We start from the raw sequence: 20,000 nt of genomic DNA, 5'->3' as shown, positions 1-20,000 counted from the left end.
GTGCATGACGTTCGAAATCAGAAGCAAACATTAATTTCACCATCCAAAGTTCCGAATTAATGAATATCAGTGTTTGCTGTCAACAGTAACCGTAAGAAGAAAAAATATATGTTAATTTGGTAATAGCTACATTACATAGCAGGCAGGCAGGGTCAACAATCGAACTAAATAGCCAGAAAAAAAAAATTGTTACACAATTGTCCACAGAAAGAGGATGAGAGCCAATGTCGTCTTAGTATAGCCATATTTTGGTTGAGCACCTCCGTAGTATGGTTCTATCATGAGCCCAAATCGACAAGTACCAGTTGATGGATCTGACTTTGTGACAGTTGCGAGGCCAGAGAACTTGCAAGCATCATCAAGCTGATTGTTTATCTGGTAGTAGCTGTTGAATGCATATGAAATATTTCCTCGTGCATCCAAACCTCCACAAGATGTCTGATATCCAAGGCTCGTGCAGTCAGCAAGTCCACAAGCATAGCTCATGCTAGGTGCAATCTGGGGGTCATCAAGCTTAGCATTCGGCTTTAACACACACCATTTCCTCTCCAGATACTTCACATTTCTAGCTGGAACTAATGACCCTGAATTCGTGGTGCCAAGATTTAGCGAGTATTTCGGTAGTCCATCATACGTAAGTATTCCCCAGTGACGTTCAAAATTTCCAGGTTGGATACTCTTAGCATCCTCATCAATCAAACTAAACAGATAGGCATCAACAGGCCCAGGCCTCATAGGGGTGCCTTTTCCTCCGGATATATGCTGCATGAATCCTTGGTTGAATCGCTGTGCAAGTTGTGCATTAGCATTGCGGTCACCATCAGTGGGCCAACCAATTTCTCCAATAATTATAGGCACGTTCCCAAACCCATTCTTTTGTAAAGCCCACACAAGAGTGTCGTGATTTGCATCAAACATGTTGCTGTAGATTGTCCCACCATCATTTAGAGGTGTTGCATTTCCATCAAAGAATGCATATTCAACTGGGAAGTTGGGGTCAATATAAAGACTTATAAATGGATAGATATTGATTGTAAAAGGACAACCATTGTCGCTTAAGAACTTGACAAGTTGGCTTACATAGCCATGGATCTCAGCTCGAAAATCACCACCTGATGGGAAAGTGTTGGAGCTCTCATAAACATCTGCATTGAGAGGACAAGTAACCTTTACTTGACTACCGAGGCCAGCTTTTACGAGTGCAGTTTGGATATTTTGCATAGCAGGAAGAGTTGTTCGAAGGTAAGTGCCATTGTAAGTTGTCAAGTAAGGTTCATTTCCAACTGCAACATACCTACACAGTCGAAAACGATGTGCATAAACATTCAGGTCTAGCTTACTAAATGAAACAAATATAATATTTACTTGGTCGATGAAGTTCATTCTATATAAAGCTCCTCATAACAGATAACATACGGAAGAATATTATAGAACCGAAAGGCAAAAAAATAAAATGAAGCTAGAAAAACAATAATTTTGGCTACAACCAGTTCAATGTGATCATAGTCACAAATAGCTTACCCGCATGAAGAAGAAATTTTTCAGAAACCACAGAAGCCTAGTCAGTTGATTTGAATAAAGTAGAACTCTTTGGACATGAAAAGATGAAGCAACACATAAAACATGAATGCAAGGAACACACAAATTGATAAGAATAGTTGTAGCTGTATATCTGATGTTCTCATTGATGATGTGCAATACAGGCCCGTCAAACAAATGTTAAGAACTGGCATTGCAGCCACCTTGACTTGTGTTGCAAAAACGACAAAAGGCAAATCACATTATAGATCTGACAGATCACTAGGCCATATTAAAGCAGAAAAATCAATTTCTTTTAACTACCAACTAGAAAATTTGATAGGGAAAGTTTTGCTCCAGAGTTGCATAAATGGCAACAGCTAATTATAAAATAAGAAAAGGAAAATATAGAAACTGTCAGTGTCCAATCATTCACTAATCATTAGTCAAATTCTAGATTTCTATATGTAGTATCTTAGACATGTTTTGACTACCCAAGTACCAACTAATATTTGCCGGAGGCAATGAGAATCATCAACAAGAAGCAAACGACAAGGAATTACTGATATCTGTTACTCGCACATTAGGAATGCCACATCATGAAGTGATATGCAGACCACTTCTTAGATTTAATGCAGACCAACTTCTAGAGGTGCACGCTACCATTTAATCATAAACTTGAACATCAGAGTTTTCTATAAGACTGCCTAAATTGAAAATGATTAGAACTTTAGAGGGAACACCAGATGGAGAAATGTACAAAACTGTGTAAGAGGGTCAGCTCCTGAGGAGCGCTAAAAGCGTCAACTTTTCTCAATGAGTCAAGATCCTCTACAACAAGCAGATCAATATTGTCAGTTTCCCATCACATTCAAACCCACAAGCGATGGTTGATTGCCATTTTATTTCTTTATTAAAACCAAGCATGTGCGAGACGACAACCTTCACAAATCTAAAGCATTTTCTCCACTTCGAAAGTGAAAATAACGTTTGCTCATGATGTTTGATAAATAAAGAATGTGTAGCTTCTTCAGTGAGTGGTAAATGAAGTGGAACCAATTGTTCAATATAACGATAGAAATATAAAGATGGATGCAGAGGCTATTCAGGCAATGACGGTTATTTACCTGGCATATTGCACTTCGCTTTTTTGTTCTGTAGTTGTTTTCTAGTTATGTCTTGTTGAAGCATAATAAGGAAAATAAAAGTTTGTTCGCTCACAGTTTGTGCTTTCGAATGATATGGTCACTCAAATATAAATAAAGGAAAGAAGAGAAGAAAAAGACACTTTCTGGTCATATAAATTAAAGGTATCATTCCTAATTGGGTTAATATACATTATTTTTTTCAAGGTTTAATCTTCAAAATATGAGACTTGACTTCGAAATTCATGGATTTAGCCCAAGAACCAAAAAGTAGAAATTTGAAATTTTGAACCACTTTAGCGATCCCTATGAAACTTGGGTCACCTAGCAAGCATACTCATGCTGAAAAAAAAATTCTTACACTCCTCTGACACGAGCACATTCCACTAATTCTGATAATTACCCAATCAACTATTTCAAGACATGTAATATTCAGAGCCATCAACTACAAACTAAAGACACAAAATGATCAAATATCCAAGTATACGTGTCACATACCCCAGTGTGTCAGCAACATCTAGATTGTAACTGAGCATAAGAATAGTGGGACACAACCCAAAACCAAGAAAAAAAAACTAAATGACTAATGACAGCCTCTATGGATAATTGTCAACAGCTCACTCAGCACAGTAAACTGGAATATTGAAATTCAAGGATTTGTTGTGGTGTTAGTGATAATATCTACACATATAAGTGGATTTATGAGTCTCATCGACCCATTCCCCATCTCTAACTACCCCCAACAAGCCTTTCTGAAACATGAATGCATTAGACAATACAAGTGCATATAAACCTGTCATATAATACTGAGATGAATCACATGATGCATCATACACAACCAATCAACATTCACGCATATGCAGAACTGGATCATGTCTCATATTAGGGTACAAAAAGTTGGGTTGGGCACCCTATGTGCTGTAACGTGACCATCCATAGATGCCAATGCACCTAATCTCCCTCCTCTCCCTGTAAATCACCATGCCACCCAACTCTCTTCTGGAAAAAATGATGGGGTCACCAAAAACGAATAAAACATTTTCACTCACCCCCTTTTGTGTGGTGACATTGGTAATGGGCTGAATTTTAGAGACCCCTCTTTGTAAGTTCAGTAAGTTTCGTCGTGTTTTTTCTCCCTCTAAACAAGACTTGTTGCCAGCTTGTCAGACCCAATCTTGCTTACATGTAAGTCAGACAAACAGCCATGGCAGCACCAACCAAAATTCCACCTTGCTTTGTGACTTCAGCCTCCACTATACAGCTTAAGTTTCGTCAAAAGACCCTCCTAATACTAAACTACCAATCCATCTTTTTCTTCCACCATTATTGACCTTGAAGATTTCAGATTTTTCTTCCAACATTAGCATTGGTATTTCTCTAGATCAAGAGAGAGAGCAACAAGAAGAATTAGTAGAAAATGGGCCAAATCTGAACTCAAAACTCTTCTCACAGTAAATGTATCGACATGTATGTGCAAGTATAGGTGTTGGAGAAGCATCTCATTATTATCAAAAGTTTCAAATTGGAGCAAGCTAAATGGTCCCTTGAGATGAATGGTGCCTAAATGTAATGTCAATTTAAGAAACTCATGAGATTTGGCAGGGATGGAGTTGTAGAAGAGAAAGGAGTGGAGTGAGGACAATGACACAGCAAAATTGATCATATGTAAGAGCGATTGAGAACAATGCGCTATACTCAAGGGTTAGAGGAGTTCTTTGGTACCCATTTCAACCTATATTGCTCAGACTCTCCAAAAATATTGTTGCATAGTGTCGAGTTCTCCAAAAAACATTACTTTTGGAGGATCCAACCTGCACCCATCGACATTTTTTTGAGGAGTCAATGTGCTATACTAAGGGTTAGAAGAGTCCATTGATACCCATTTCAACCTATGTTGCTTGTACTCCTGCAAAATTTTTGTTGCAGCAGGTTGAATTCTCCAAAAATGCATTACTTTGGGAGGATCCGACAATACACCCATTGACTTTTTTGAAGAGTTCAAGCAACATAGATTTCAACAAGCTGTTAAAAAGGAAACAAAAGAAGGGGGGTACTTTAACATCTGGTGCAAGTTTAGGTGTCAATTTAGGTAATTTGTCTACAATATATCACAATATTGTTATGAAAAGTTCATACAATTATCCCATATAAGACTAGACATATAATGTACCTCACACATTTCAGTCAATCATATGTAAATGTGCATGCATCATGCAGCAAAACATATTTGGTATGGAAACGAACTAATACAGTTTCATATCAATTCAAAGATAAGCATAAAACCAGTAGTAAATCTCAACTGGTTTTCCAAAAGTATCTTACCGCCATCACATGTTTGCCCCCACATATACATGACAGTTAAAACACATTTTCAAATCATTTATGAACATCAAAACAGTTGAGACACTAGTTTAGGGAAACCAATAAATCAGGGGTCAAGGTCTCTGCTTACCTCGACTCGGAACTAAGCAACACCTACTATGTTCCACTACCATCCTCAACCTCAATAAGTGTCTCCTATCTACACAATATATAGTTTAATGGCATCAAAATACACCTATCTAACTCATCTTCTAAAATTGTGTCTTGGTCAATGTCATAATCAACCCTCAGTCAAGGTTGATTAAAGAATCCATAGTTCAGAGTTATCTATAGCCTTCTAATCTCAATCCTATGATTACATTCGACATTGAGCTACTTTAAGCGGTTCAGACCCTAAAATTCACAATAGAGGGTTTTGGTGAAAACCCGTGAATCTCGATTTCAAATCGCATGTTTGGAGAACTAAATATTATACAAATCAATGTATATTAACCCAAAAGTATTAGGAAACATACCTTGAATTGCTATGACAAAAACTAAACTTGTACGCTTCTTTTTCCGCAATCATTTCCTGTTTCATGTACAAGCTATGATGATTTTACTTGATCCACTACAGTGAACTACAGAGGCTCCTTTAATTTCAAGAAACCTAGATTATTTAATATATGTGGACTGAACTCAGACTCCTTAACTCAGAAATCCTTGAATAACCCATGAAGTTGGCCAGAGTTCTAGTTTCCATTTGGGCTGAATACATAGACGGCTCCAAAACTTGACAATTTGTTTATTTAAATACTTAATCTTGGTTCCCAACTTATTGTTAGGTCGTCCAAAATGTGCATATAGAACGCATCTGACAAGACTAAACAAACTAAAGAGCATAAATATCATTAATTGTTTTTTTGAAAGGTAAATTTACTTCTATATATCCACATGTATATTACATCAACGTGTAGTCCCCCTCCAAAAAGTTTTACTTACAATGTTCCAAGGATCTTCTAGTTACAGCTAGTAAATATCATTCATTTTTCATGTGGCAAATGAAATCCAACCAAAAAATGAACCATCAATAAATGAAAAAAGTCAATTTCCGAAAAGGAAAGAGAGAGAGGGGAGAGGGGAGAGGGGAGAGGGGAGGAATTGACCAGGAAAGAAAATTTCCGCCAAGCTTCATGTATCCAGAAACACTACTTTTTCCTGCCAAGGGTGAAAGTGGCCACTTCTTTCTGGCATGAAATGTTGACGTTTGACAAACAAGAAGAACAAGGGGTAGCCTATTGAATCTAGAGAAGAGGAGTTAAAAAAGGTTGAAAATCATCATTTCAGGCAAAACGCTATGTTGCTCAGAGCCTCGGACTCTTCAAAAATGTTGGCGGTGTGTCACATTCTCTAAACGTATCGTACTTTAAGAGAATCCGACACAGTACTTTTTGAGAATTCGACATGGATGTACTTTTGGAGAATCCGACACGGGTGTGGCATCAAAAGTAAAGAGTCCACGCAACTTAGCCAAAAAAAGTTTATCTTTTGGGTAAAACACTTTAAATATTGGGCAGGAGAAGCATGACTAGCCATATCACCAAGGCGTTTTTAATAGGTATATTTCGACAATATAAGGTATAGAATAGACCGGACCCTAGATTAAATGTCTAAATGACAACTTTTAGCAAGTTCGGGGTCTGGCTATTATATTGCCTCCTGTTTATTGTGACAAGAATTACTTATACTACAACTACAAGACACTTTGAAATGCATTCATGTCTAACTAGCCTGATTGTATAGCAACTTTTTTATGATGGAGAAATTCGTCTAGGCCAACATTTTGTACCAACCACAACCTCTGAAACTTGGGATTATTTGTCCATCTCCTGCCCTTCTCCACTTAGTATTTTCTATGAAGAACCCTTCTCCACTTAATTACCAGGTTGGTTCACATGGCGCAGGGCTCAAACCTATTGATTTAAGTCACAAGTCTCTCAACCTTTGCCAATTGATAAGCCTTGGAGGCGACTGTATAGCAACATATATTCGTTCACGTATTCAATGGCTGCTAGTTCACTGGTCATTTCTATTCATATATATAAAAACATACATGGCACTCTAGTGTATTAACACAAATTTGGAATATTGTAGTTCCTTATTTCAACTTTACACAGTGATTTCCAGGTTAGTGACCGAAACAATGAATCACTATATGGAAAAAGATTGCAGGGTGAACAAGGCAATACAGAGAAGTATGTTTTTAGGCAAATTTCAATTCAAGATGATAGAAATAGGGAAGTTTACCGTACCAGTGAGATAATATTAGATGTACTACAATAATCTTGTTTCATATTAGGTAACTTCATTAACTTCACTACCAACAGTGGTTGAATCAACCACTCACTTTTTAAATGCTTTTGGCACCATTTTGGTGAATGATTTCAACAGCATACCCAGTGAATCATACAAGTGGGGTCTAGGAGGTAGAGAGTGTACGCACACCTAATCATTACTACAAGGTAAAGAGTTTCTTCCCAAAAGACTACCGGCTCGAGTGGAGCAAATCCAAGTAAACAGAAAAAAAATTATAGCAACTAAATGGTGAATCTTGGAGACTAAATAATGAAATGATATTGAAAATCAAAACTACATCTCAACAGCAAGTGAAGGGAAATAAAAATGGAAATAGAGCATTCAAATGAAACTTTAAACTAAACAAAATGTTTAGAGTAAATAAATGTGAATGTTCACCTGATGTTGACATTGTTATCATTGATATGAACAGAAACATTTTTAGAAACCCATTTCTCAGCAGCTTTCAAGCTACCCATACTTGAAAGCATATCATTAGGAATACCAACCATAACTTCAAGACCTGATTTTCCCAAAGCTTTAAGTGTGTCATAATCAGCATCAAAAAGTTTAACCTTTTGGATCCCATTATCTTTTAGCATTCTTACTACTATTTCAGGAGGCAAACGATGTGTTGACTGAGTACCCCAGTTAGCACCTATCCCACTCACTGTTGGGGAAAACAATAACATAGCTAGAAGAAATAACACCGGAAATGATTTTGAAAATGGAAACAACCCCATATTTTTTCAAGAAAGTTCACTTCTTTAGACTAAACAAAACTAGGAACTACAATAGAGTTTGTTCTACAACTAAAGTGAGCTCTAAGCTAGCAACAGTTGATTCTTGTCTGTAATGGAAAAGATTCTTTGTCTACAGCTCAAAAGTAAGTGTTTAGGGTAACTTCAAATTCCACCTCCAAGAAGAGAAAAAAGAACTTGAATTTTTATTGAAAAGGAGAGACAAGTGGAAGAGGGAATAACCCGTGCAAGAAAAGGGTTAAATATTTCAAGCCAAAAAGAACTTTTTCTTCCTTATGGAAAGAAAGGCAACAAAAAACAAAGGGACTTATCTATCTATCCCAAGTGTGAGTCATTAACACAACGTAGTGTGAATCCCAATAGCATACTAGTGAAGATGAAACATAGCTTGTTTAGTTGGAACAAGTTATTTTGATTTAAATTATTTTAAAATAATGTTACTATAGTAAAAATAATGAGATGAAAACTAAAATGCACTTGTACTTGGGAGTCATCTGGCAGACAGTCTCATCAATATTTTAAAGGACTTGTCTTTATCAACAATCAGAACAGACATTAGTGTTACACACTCATCTTTTTTCATTTACACGACTGAACATCTTTATTTTGTTAAAAAAATGTACTTATATAAAATTAAATAAAAAGTTTGCTTTAAAATTATTTCTTTGTTGATATTTTTGTTCAAAAATATTTTTATCATTAATATTTTATTTTAAAATATCCAAAATATTATCTTTGGGAGAAATATTATTATTTTTAATAAATATATATAAGAAAATTCTTTATACATACATTATTTATAAAGAAATTTTTAGAAAAAACTTTTTTATTAATCGAATAGTAGAGAGCGGTTTTTTTTTCTTTTAAATTGTTTTTACTAATTAAAATGAAATTACCTCATACATTTTTTAAACTGATAACATATAAGCAATATATACAATTATAATAACATTATGATTAATTTTTATTTAGATAACGATTAATCATAGTAACCTTTAATTCCATCGCTAATATTTTGATCTAAAAAAAAAATCTCTTTTTAGACAATAAAATTCTGATATAAAAAATAATAATCAAGAAAGTAAAATTATAGCAACAATCGTTTTATTATTTCAATTGCGAGTTTTACAATCTCTATGATTTCTCTGAATTCACCTTTTCAAATATAATTCAAGAACTATTGAGCTTGATCTTAAATTGTCTTGAACTTGATCTTGGATTTAAACTTGAGCGTTATCTTGATCTTAACTTTTATTTGAATTCAAGGGCTTCTAGCTTATTCTTGAATTCGATGATCTTGATCTTTCTTAAACTTTAATGCTTGAATTCTTAAACTTGTAGTTTTATGGAGAATTAAATGGGGCTTGTACAACGGAATTTCTCTAGCTTCTTGTTTAGAATGTTTTGTCCCCTTTCTGAATTATGAGGACCCCTATTTATAGTTTTAGAATAGGGGAGTTGCGATTGGAACAAGATTTCTTTCGACCAATCAGATTTAAGTGACATCACATATGAGCTTTATGGAGTTGGCTTGTCATTTTGGACACATGCCATGATTCCATTATTTTTTATTTGACTTGGCATGTCACATCATTTGCACACGTGGGGCCAAGATGTGCCTCTAGAATGAGATGAAATTGAACTTAGCCCAAAACAATTAGTTTAGACTTGAATTAAGTCCATATTTATTGGACTTAAATAATTAACTCAATTATATCAATCCATATTATTTATTTAGATTAATATATTTATGAATTTAATATAATTCAAATCATTTTGAAAATTTATATTTAATATATTATAAATGATTACAAATGCCCCCATGCTTTAAGTGCTTCTAACTGAGCAAGACGCAGTCGATCATTTTCTTCTTCAGTGAGCCCTTCTTGAATAGCAAGTCTTAAGGAAGGTATTTGATGCTCGAGTGGCAAGACTGTTTTAACTCCAAAAGCAAGTGAATATTGTGTCGCTTGAGTTAGGGTGCAATGTGTTGTCCTATATGCCCATAAAGCTTCTTCTGTTCTTTCATGCCAATCCCGGTTGGACTTGGAGACAACTTTCTTGAGCAGGTTGCATAGAGTCTTATTGAATGCTTCAGCAAGAGCATTGGCGGCAGCATGATACATAGAAGATTTATGCTACTTGAAGCCAAAGAGGTGACAAATTTTATTCATTAACTTGTTATCAAGTGACTTGCCATTTCCTGTTATTATATAGCGTGGGATGCCAAAGCGATAGATAATATTCACTCAGATGAAATTCACAAAATTCTCTTTCTTCACTTCTTTAAGAGCGACAACTTCAGTCCATTTTGATAAGTAATCAATTGTTGCCAAGATGTACAAGTGTCCACCAGAAGATTTTTGTAGTAGTCCCACAACGTCCAATCCCCAAGCCTTAAACAACCAAGATGCGATAGTTGGGTGCAATACTTCGGGCAACTGATGTATGAAATTTGCATGAAGTTGACAAGCATCGCACCTTCGAGCATAATATAAGAAATCCTTCACCATGGTTGGCCAATAATATCCCATGCTTTTTATGTGAAAGTAGAGTTTTGGTTCAGATTGATGTGATCCACACACTCCTGAGTGTGCTTCTTGCAAAGCTTGAATTGTTTCTTCCTCTCCCAAACATCATAATAGAACACCCTCAAACCCTCAAATGATCTTCTATATAATGTGTCCTTGTAGTAAAGAAAACAAAGTGCACAACGACGAAAGTCATTCCTTCTCTTTGGATTTTCTGGAAGTATCCCATAACACATGTAGACAATAATGGGTTGTCTCCAATCTTCCTCTGTGGCTTCAGAAATGGCAACGAGATGCTCAAACTCATTTTCTATATATTCTTCCTCATTTGGCAGCGGTACTATCCATTTTTGACAAATAGTAATTTTTTTTTTATCAAGAAGAGTTAGCGTTGAAGCTAGGGCAGCCAATGCATCAACTCTTTTATTTTCCATTCTACGCACATATTGAAGGCTTATATCTCCAGGTCATCCTATCAACTTTTGATCATAATCATAATAAGGACGCAATTCATGTTTCTTCACCTCATAACTTCCCAAGAGTTGGTTGATCACCAACTGAGAGTCACCAAAGACTTGTAAGTGTAATTGCTTTAAGTCGACGACCATCTTAAGTCCAAGTATCAACTCTTGGTATTCAATGACATTATTAGAGCAACATTGCTTCAAATTAAATGAGAATGGTAGAATCTCTTCTTGCGAACACTACGCCTTCAACAAATCCACCACGATGCGCAGCCCCATCAAAGTACATTCTCCAAGGAGGTTGAATTTCAATGGACATCACATTTTCATCAGGAAGCTCATCAGTTAGCTCCCAATCGTCAGGTATCGGACGGTCTGCCAAGAAATAGGCTAATGCTTGTCCCTTCATAGATTTTGGAGGGATGTACACAATCTCAAATTGTTGGAATTAGAGGTACCCTCCTGCTAGTCGATTACTAAGGACAGGTTTTGACATAACAAACTTAATGGGATTTGCTCTAGAAATAAGGAGGACAACATGAGCTTGAAAATAATGCTTCATCTTTTGAATTGAGATGACAAGTGCCAAGCATAACTTTTCAATTGACGAATAATAGCTCATTCGGCGTCATCGTTCTACTTAAGTAATAAAGAGCATTTTCTTTGCCTTCAGTATTCTCTTGAGCTAACAGGGCTCCTACAGACCTTTCTTGTGCTGCAATGTAGAGTATCAATGGTTTTCTAGGTATAGGGGCTGGCAAAACCAGAGGTTTTTCTACATACGATTTGATACATTTAAATGCATCACTACATGTTTGGTCCCAATTAAAAGGAGTACCTTTCTTCATGAGGTGACCGAATGGTTGACATCTCCCCACTAGATTTGAGATGAATCTCCTCAAGTAGGCTAACTTTCCTTGGAGACATTTTAACTCATGAATATTACGAGGATCAGGCATCTTTAATATTGCATCGACTTTGGCTTGGTAAATTTCAATTCCTCGATGTCTCACAATAAATCCAAGGAACCTGCCGGAAGTAACTCCAAAGGCACATTTCAATGGATTCATTCTCAATTGATATCTTCGGAGCAACTCAAACAGCATCCTTAAGGCTTCCAAATGATCACCCCTATTTCTCGGCTTAACCACCAAGTCATCAACATAACATTCAATATTTTTATGGAGCAAGTTATCAAAGATATTTTGCGTAGCCCTTTGATATGTGACATCCACATTCTTTAAACTAAATGACATCACTTTGTAGAAATAAATACCCTTCAGTGTGCGAAATGCGGTGAGTTAAATTTTCATCCTTTGGCGCCCTACGAATTTGATTATAGCCAGAAGAACAGCCCATGAACGACATCGCTTCATAACCAGTGGTGTCATCAATCATCAACTCTGGAATGGGAAGAGGAAAATCATCTTTAGGGCATGCATTATAAAGATCTCTAAAGTCATCACAAACTCAAATTTGACCATTCTTCTTCCTCATAGGTACAATACTTGAAATCCATGCAGGATATTTGACCTCACAAATAAATCCTGTCTCAATGAGTTTGTTAACTTCATTTTCTATCAACGGAACCAAATCTGGCCTAAAACATATTTGAGCTTGCTTAATAGGACAAGAACCATTTTTGACTGCCAACTAATGAACCACTACTTTAGGATTCAATCCAAGCATTTCTTTATAACTCCAAGAGAAGACATCACTATATTCGTTGAGTATATTCATGTAAGAGATTTCTTCATCAGCTTCTAGAAATGCAGTCAAGTAAGTTGGCTTGGGTCTTCATTAGTGCCAAGGTTAAACTTCCTTCAAAGGATCTATTGTGGCCTTTACTCTTTCTTAAAGTTCCAGTGGAGCATCTCCGAAATCTTCCTCTTCCAAAGGATCATTGTCATTGACAAATATATGACAACACGAGACAACATCTTCTACCTCTTCATCAATCTTCATTTGAGGCAAAGGATCATACTTATTTTGGGTTGTAACATGATTTGAGGAACCTACACTTTCTTCGTCTTCCTCGACTCTTTGGTGTAAACAACAATGTGAGAGTTTTCCTTGAGTTCGTCTTTACATGAAACCACAAGTTCCACTCATCGCCTCACTCTAGAAGGAATCAAACTTCTAAAATCCTTTTGAATCAAATGTGAAGTAGGCACTTTAACTTTTAAATAACTTCTCAAATTTTTGTTATTCTTCTTCAATGGACCTGACCTCTCAAACACAGAAGTTCTTGCAGGCGCTTCTCTAAGTCGATCAAAGATGGAAGACTTTTTATTGAGATTAGTGACCTCATCTTCAAAAGTTATATGGTTATTGCTGGGCCTTCTTATGGAAATGCGAATTGGCGGTAGTTGGATATAACCTAAGACTTCACGTGCTTGCCTAGTTGTATCTTCTGATGGAAGTTTCCCTAGCGTTGATGCCTCATTATGGTTGTACCCCGCCTTCACAAATAACTTGTAAGAATTGGGATCACAACCTTCTCTTGTGCATTTTGTAGGGAGGGACACATCTCGCACTTGATTTTGAGTGATTGACTTTTCTGACTACTTTGATGACAAGTTTATTGCATCTATCTGTCTAATAGGAAGAGTTAGACCTCTCAATGCATTTTCTTGAAGGTTAGACGATTGATGTTCTTCTTTCTTCACTTTTGCAACATAGCAAAGTCTAGAAGTTAACTTCTTATTCGAAGACATGATCTTCCCTTCATTTAGAATGGGACAAGGGTATTTAGTGTTAGTTTTAACCTTTTCGACAGCCACATCAATTCTTTTGCTTGTGATATTATCAGACTTGATTTATTTGACATAATTAGATTTGGCCCCTTTAACAACATAACTTCTCAAATAGAACTTCGCATAGTCAAAGTGTGTCTCAACTTCGGTGAAAGGATTATCATCTGGAACTATATTTCTTTCAATTCCTCCTTAGAGATACTTCAAACATTGATAGTAAGAAGATGAGACAATTCTATTCTCATGTACCCAAGGTCTGCCAAGTAATAAATTATATGATGTCTTTACGTCGATCACATGTATCCGTGCACTTGATCGGAAATCTTCCATGTGGATCCACATCTTTAATTTAATAGAGCCTATGGACCTCTACCCCCCTTGATTAAATCCTTGTATTAATAGACGACTTTTACTAAGTTCCCCAGTCGTGACGCCAAGTTCCTTCAATGTGTGGATAGGCAAAATGTTGACTCTAGATCCTTCATCTATTAAGATTCTATTTATCTTCTTCTCTAGCACATGACCCACCATATACAAAAGACGATTGTGTAGTATTTCACCAAATAGAAGATCATTATCTGTAAATGTGATTTTAGTATTACATGCATGTGTTTCTGGGAAAAAAGGTTCAATAGATTTTTCAAAAGATGAAAGAGACATCATTGATGAGATTTCCCTTGTTACTTTTTCTTCATCACTAGGATACACTTTTGGTGAGGATTCACTAGTTGTTCCTTTTTTTCCAGTAGGAGGCACCTTCACCGTGTCTTCTTTATTAACATTTAAACATGATGCCTCAACATTGTCTTGAGTAGACTTTATGCCGAACGAGCTTGGTAAAATTCCTCTAGAGTCACAGGACGTCAAGGTTTTAATTAGTGATGCAGATCTACCTTTGCCTTTTTTGGGCGCTTGATTTATTTTTACTTTTCCGATTTCTTCACCATTTTTCCTCTAATCTGTTTCTTGGATGATTCTTTTGTAAGCTTGACTTGTTGCCTCTTTGCCTAGTTACAAGAATTCAACATTCATCACCATCTATATCAATTTCCTGGTCTAATGACTCTTCTTCATGCTTTTAGAGATATATATTTGGACCGGATCAACTGAGCTAAAAGTGATAGAGATCTGATAAGAACTAGCCTTCTCATCATCAAGGACAATTTTCTTTTCGTTAACCAATCGCATCACTCTATCCTTGAAGATAAAACATTTTTCAAGAGGATGTCTCACAAGTCTATGATACTTGCAATAATTTGGGTCATTACATTTTCCAGCTTCATCGGGCCGCTTCATCTCTGGAAAGTCAATGAGCTTTAACTCGAGCAATTCATCAAAAATTTCAGAAACATCAGAATTCAAGAAGGGATATTTTTTTCCTTGCATATCCATTAGAGTCGACTTTTGATTTGAACGTGCTTGAAAAGTCGATCTCAGATTTTTCTTTATGCCCTCATTCATGGTGAACTTTGCAAGCGACACATTAACACTCATGGATTCTTTGTTGTCATTTCTTGGCACAAATTTGCTCCATCTCTTGGGTTCCCGCTTGTCTCTTCCTTTGCTAGGATCATGGATAATAGTCATATCTTTTCCAGCAGAGGACATGCTCAACTCCATATCATGAGCGCTAGTAGCTAGATCTTCGAATGATTTTGATTTTATTCCTTACAAGATGTAAAGAAGCTCCCAGTGCATTCGTTGAATACACATGTCAATTGCAGAAGCTTCACTAAGTATGTCCTTGCAATTTAGGCTCGCGTTCCTCCATCGATTTATGTAATCTATAACCAGTTCATCCTCCTTTGGCAAGTATTCTTGAGTTCTACCATTTTTACTGTATGCCTGTGCTATAGAAGCGATTGAGAAACTTGTGCTCTAATTGCTCCCAACTATCAATAGAATTAGGTTCAAGATCCGTGTACCAATCAAAGACATTTCTTTTTAGAGAGCGGACAAACTGTTTGACAAGATGGTCTCCATAGGTTCCAGCATTATTACCTGTCTCCACAAAGTGTGCAACATGTTATTTTGGATTTCCTTTTCCCTCAAATTGTTGAAATTTGGGAGGTTGATAACCTTTAGACATTTTAAAGTTATCAATTCTAGCAGTGTATGACTTAACATACATATGAGAAGACTTGGTGGAGACTTTATACTTATCTTTGATAGTGCCTTCAATAAACTCTTTCGAGCGAACGAGTGAGATCATTCCTTCAGAAGAAACTAGTATCTCTTTAACAAGCGGGGCTTTCTTTGCAAGATCTTCGAGTTCTTAAAGTTCAACACTCTTTCCAGGCGCATGTCTCGTTTCTCCATCTAAAAGTCCTTCCATCCTATCCATCAGTTTATCAATTCGGGATTCTTGGTGTTGTGTATGCTTTGTCAATCCTTCAATCAACTTCGTCAGATTTGCAATTTTCTCTTTAGGAGGAAGTAACAGTCACGATTGTTTGCATGATCATTGGAGATGTAAGAAAGTAGCATGGATTGCTCATACATTAATCTTCAGTGGACTCACATTACGCGATGTATGTGGAGATGATTCAGTAGTTGAATCATAGTTCTATCTTGTGGTAGAGTTCTTGCAACCAGATTGCCCAAGTAGAGCCAATGACTTCTTGATCTTTTCATCAACACTACTCCTTCCTTCTAGAGCATTTGTAGAGGAACTTGCTCCTTCTGGAGTCGAAGACCCAAAAATAGGAGTTGATGTGGACGACACTTGAAGTGTTTGTTGTCCTAGTGTAGCAACCTTGCTTCTGGTAACAACTCCGAAACTTTCAAAGGTAATAAAAAGGATGCCTTCAACTTCAGTAGAGAACTTGGAGCTAGTGGCCTTAGGGGCAGTTGATCGAGAGTTGTTGTTCATGGAAGTCATATCGATATTCTTTGATTCTTGAAAAGTTGAGATGAGAGGTAGAGATTGTCCTACAGGGCGTGCCAGAATTTTTAGACGATAAAATTCGGGTCCAGAAAATAAAAATCAAGAACAGAAAATTATAGCAACAATCGTTTTATTATTTCGATTGCGAGTGTTACAATCTCTATGATTCCTCTGATTTTGCCTTTTCAAATATAATTCAAGGGTTATTGAGCTTATTCTTGAATTTGTCTGGAACTTGATATTGGATTTGAACTTGATCTTTATCTTGATCTTGACTTTTACTTGAATTCAAGGGTTTCAGTTTATTCTTGAATTCAATAATCTTGATCTTTATCGTTCAACTTTAATACTTGAATTCTTAATGTTGTAGCTTTATGGAGAATCAAATGGCGTTTGTACCATAAATTTTCTCTAGCTTCTTGTTTATAATTTTCTGTCCCCTTTCTGAATTATGAGGACCCTATTTATAGTTTTAGAATAGGGGAGTTGCAATTGGAACATGATTCCTGTCGGCCAATCAGATTTAAGTGACATGACATATGAACTTTATGGAGCGGGCTTGTCATTTTGGACACATGTCATGATTCCATTGGTTTCTTATTTGACTTGGCATGCCACATCATTTGCACACGTGGCGCCAAAATGAGCCTCTAAAATGAGATGAATTTGGCTTAACAAATTGGGCTTAGTCCAAATCAATTAACTTAGACTTTAATTAAGTTCATATTTATTGGACTTAAATATATAACTCAATTATATTAATCCATAGTATTTATTTGGATTAATATATTATGAATATAATATAATTAGAACTATTTTATAAATTTATTTTTAATAAATTTTAAATGATTACACTCTTATATTAGTTATGTCTCAAATATTTTTAAATAAATATATTATTTTTTCTCTGTAAATACATTGTTTTAATGAAATATTATTTATAAGAATAAAAAATCTTGTTAACTAATATGAAAGTGGAAACTGATTTTTGTCTATCTTTTTTTATCAATTAAAATTGAATTACCTCATATACTTGTTATACTAATAACATAGATTACGTTATACATAAAAAATTATAAGAACCTCAATTATTAACTTTCATTTAGATAATAATTAAAAACAAATAAAAAATCTTTTTTAATTGAAATTAGATAAACATTTGTTAATATAGTCTTTGATTATAAAGCTAATATGAAAAAGGGTCAACTCTATCAATAATATTTTAAAGATATTTTCTAATTTGAATTAATGAAATATTCATGTTCTTTAACATTTTAATTATTACATCTTAACTTAAAATCATATTAGCAAATGCTTATCTTCTTAAATTCAGAAAATATTAAGAAATATAAATATTTTTATTTTATAATGATTTTTATTATTATCTAAATAAAAATTAATGATTTACTATGATTTTATATTTATGAAATTAATGATGAGTTAAAATATTTTTATTAGGAAAAGAATGTGTTTAAGACTAAACAAAAAACATGTTTATTAGCAAAAGGACATTTTTTAATCAACTATAACAATATGACATTTTTAGACCAAAACATTGATATGGGAAATATTTTTGGAAAAAAATGTTAACTGAACACATTTTTGATAATTTAAAAATATTTTTTAAGTGTGGCCGTTAAAAAAATTTAAATGTCTCAACTTTGGCCTATATACTCTTACATACACTTTAGGTCTAAAATGATGACTCTCTCTCTCTCTCATGATTCTAAACTACCTCTACTTTAGCTAGCGTTTGGCCATAAATTTTCAAATATTCTTGGCAAATATTATTTGAGTGAAAATTTGGGTGAAATTTCACCATATGTTTGGCCATAGGATTTGGGAAATATATTTCACCTTTTTAGAAAAATATGATTTATACCCATAAGTTTTAAAAACTATTAAAACTAACTATAAGTATGTATTACAAGTCAATTGGATGTTCGTTACAATAATAACAAATAGTTTCCATCACACTAGAGCAATGTGGTAATTTGGAGCGAGTGCAACAAGTATCATTCCATACATCGTGAAGTAGATGAAGCACATGATTTTATTACCTTGAGTTATTTTTTCATCACTTTCATCAACAATCATATCATTATTTAATATTCACTAAATATTTCATCACTATTTTGGTGTTCACGTAAAAAAATTATGTAATACAACACAAACAACTACTATAGAGGGTGTTTTTGTAAAAGATAAAAGTTTGGGGTAAAATTTTAATTTTCAAAAGATCCCAAATAATGAGATTTGACCCAAATACTAGAAAAAACTAGTATTTGAGAATTTGGGATATTTGCCAAAAATATTTGCCAAATAATGAAAAATTGTATGGACAAACATTATTTGCCAAATTTTCCCCCAAATATTAGAATCATAATTTTTTATTGAACTTGATGCTTTACACAAATTTTAGTGATTAAATACTTTTTTACGTTTAAATTATATATTTTAAATTTATCATATATTAGTAAGTTTAGTGTAAATATATTTGACAACCAGAAAAATAGAGTTATATTTTGTTTTCAATTTATTCAATAGAGAAGAAATGTTCAAAAAGATGTATGTTTTCTTTTAAAATATATTTAATAAATAAATTAGTGTTTTGTAATTATATTTTTTAATTCTCTACTTGACTTTTCTTAAAGGAAAAAAGGATAAATATACCTCCGAACTACCGTAAATGGTATGCAGATACCTTCCGTCATTTTTTTTTGGGACATTGGTGTCCCTGTCGTTCATAAATTAGAGCATATATGCCACTACACCATTTTCGGCCTACAGCAACACCACGTAAGTGTAGCCTAAACTAGCAAAAAGTGTGGCCTTTGAGAAAAGGCTACACTTTTGGACATTCAGCAACACTTTTTAGGGGCTGCCCAAAAGAAGCGTAACCTTTGACATTAGGCAACACTTTTTAAATGTTGCCATCTTTGGCAACACTTATAAAGCGTAGCCAAATAGGTATAAGGGCACGCTTTGAAGACGTGCATTAGCAACACTCATTTTTTGTTAGACTACACTTAAAAGCGTTGCCTTTTCAGATTTATTGGTCACACTTAAAAAATGTTGCCTTTTATTGGTCATCTATTGCAACATTTATAAAGTGTAACTTTATACCTCATCTATTGCAACACTTATAAGGTGTTACTTTATATGTCAGCTATAGCAACACTTATAAATTGTTACTTTATATCTCATCTATAGCAACACTTATAAAGTGTTGATTTTATATCTCATCTAGAGCAACACTTACAAAGTGTAACTTTATATCTA

The 20,000-nt window shown here is 34.8% G+C and overlaps 1 protein-coding gene across 1 annotated transcript; it reads right to left on the bottom strand.

Moving 5' to 3' along the window:
- Positions 1-5: 5 nt before the first annotated feature.
- Positions 6-8,437, bottom strand: LOC107020711 (glucan endo-1,3-beta-glucosidase 6). The gene is made up of 2 exons (XM_015221172.2): positions 7,719-8,437; positions 6-1,294 (listed from the first exon to the last, which is right to left on the bottom strand). The coding sequence occupies exons 1-2, from the start codon at positions 8,060-8,062 to the stop codon at positions 190-192; spliced, it is 1,449 nt and encodes a 482-aa protein (XP_015076658.1). The 5' UTR covers positions 8,063-8,437; the 3' UTR covers positions 6-189.
- Between the last annotated feature and the right edge of the window lie 11,563 nt (positions 8,438-20,000).

This window comes from Solanum pennellii, chromosome 5 (assembly GCF_001406875.1).
Source record: "Solanum pennellii chromosome 5, SPENNV200".
NCBI classification, from domain to species: domain Eukaryota; kingdom Viridiplantae; phylum Streptophyta; class Magnoliopsida; order Solanales; family Solanaceae; genus Solanum; species Solanum pennellii.
Note: the sequence above shows the minus strand (reverse complement) of the source record. Positions and strands in the feature narration are given on the sequence as shown.

Bases quoted from the DNA above. Each gene is read 5' to 3' on its own strand.
- LOC107020711 (XM_015221172.2), bottom strand. From the start codon at position 8,062: ATGGGGTTGTTTCCATTTTCAAAATCATTTCCGGTGTTATTTCTTCTA. The intron at 1,295-7,718 runs GTGAACATTCAC...TCGACTGTGTAG, and splicing joins GATAACAATGTCAACATCAG to GTATGTTGCAGTTGGAAATG.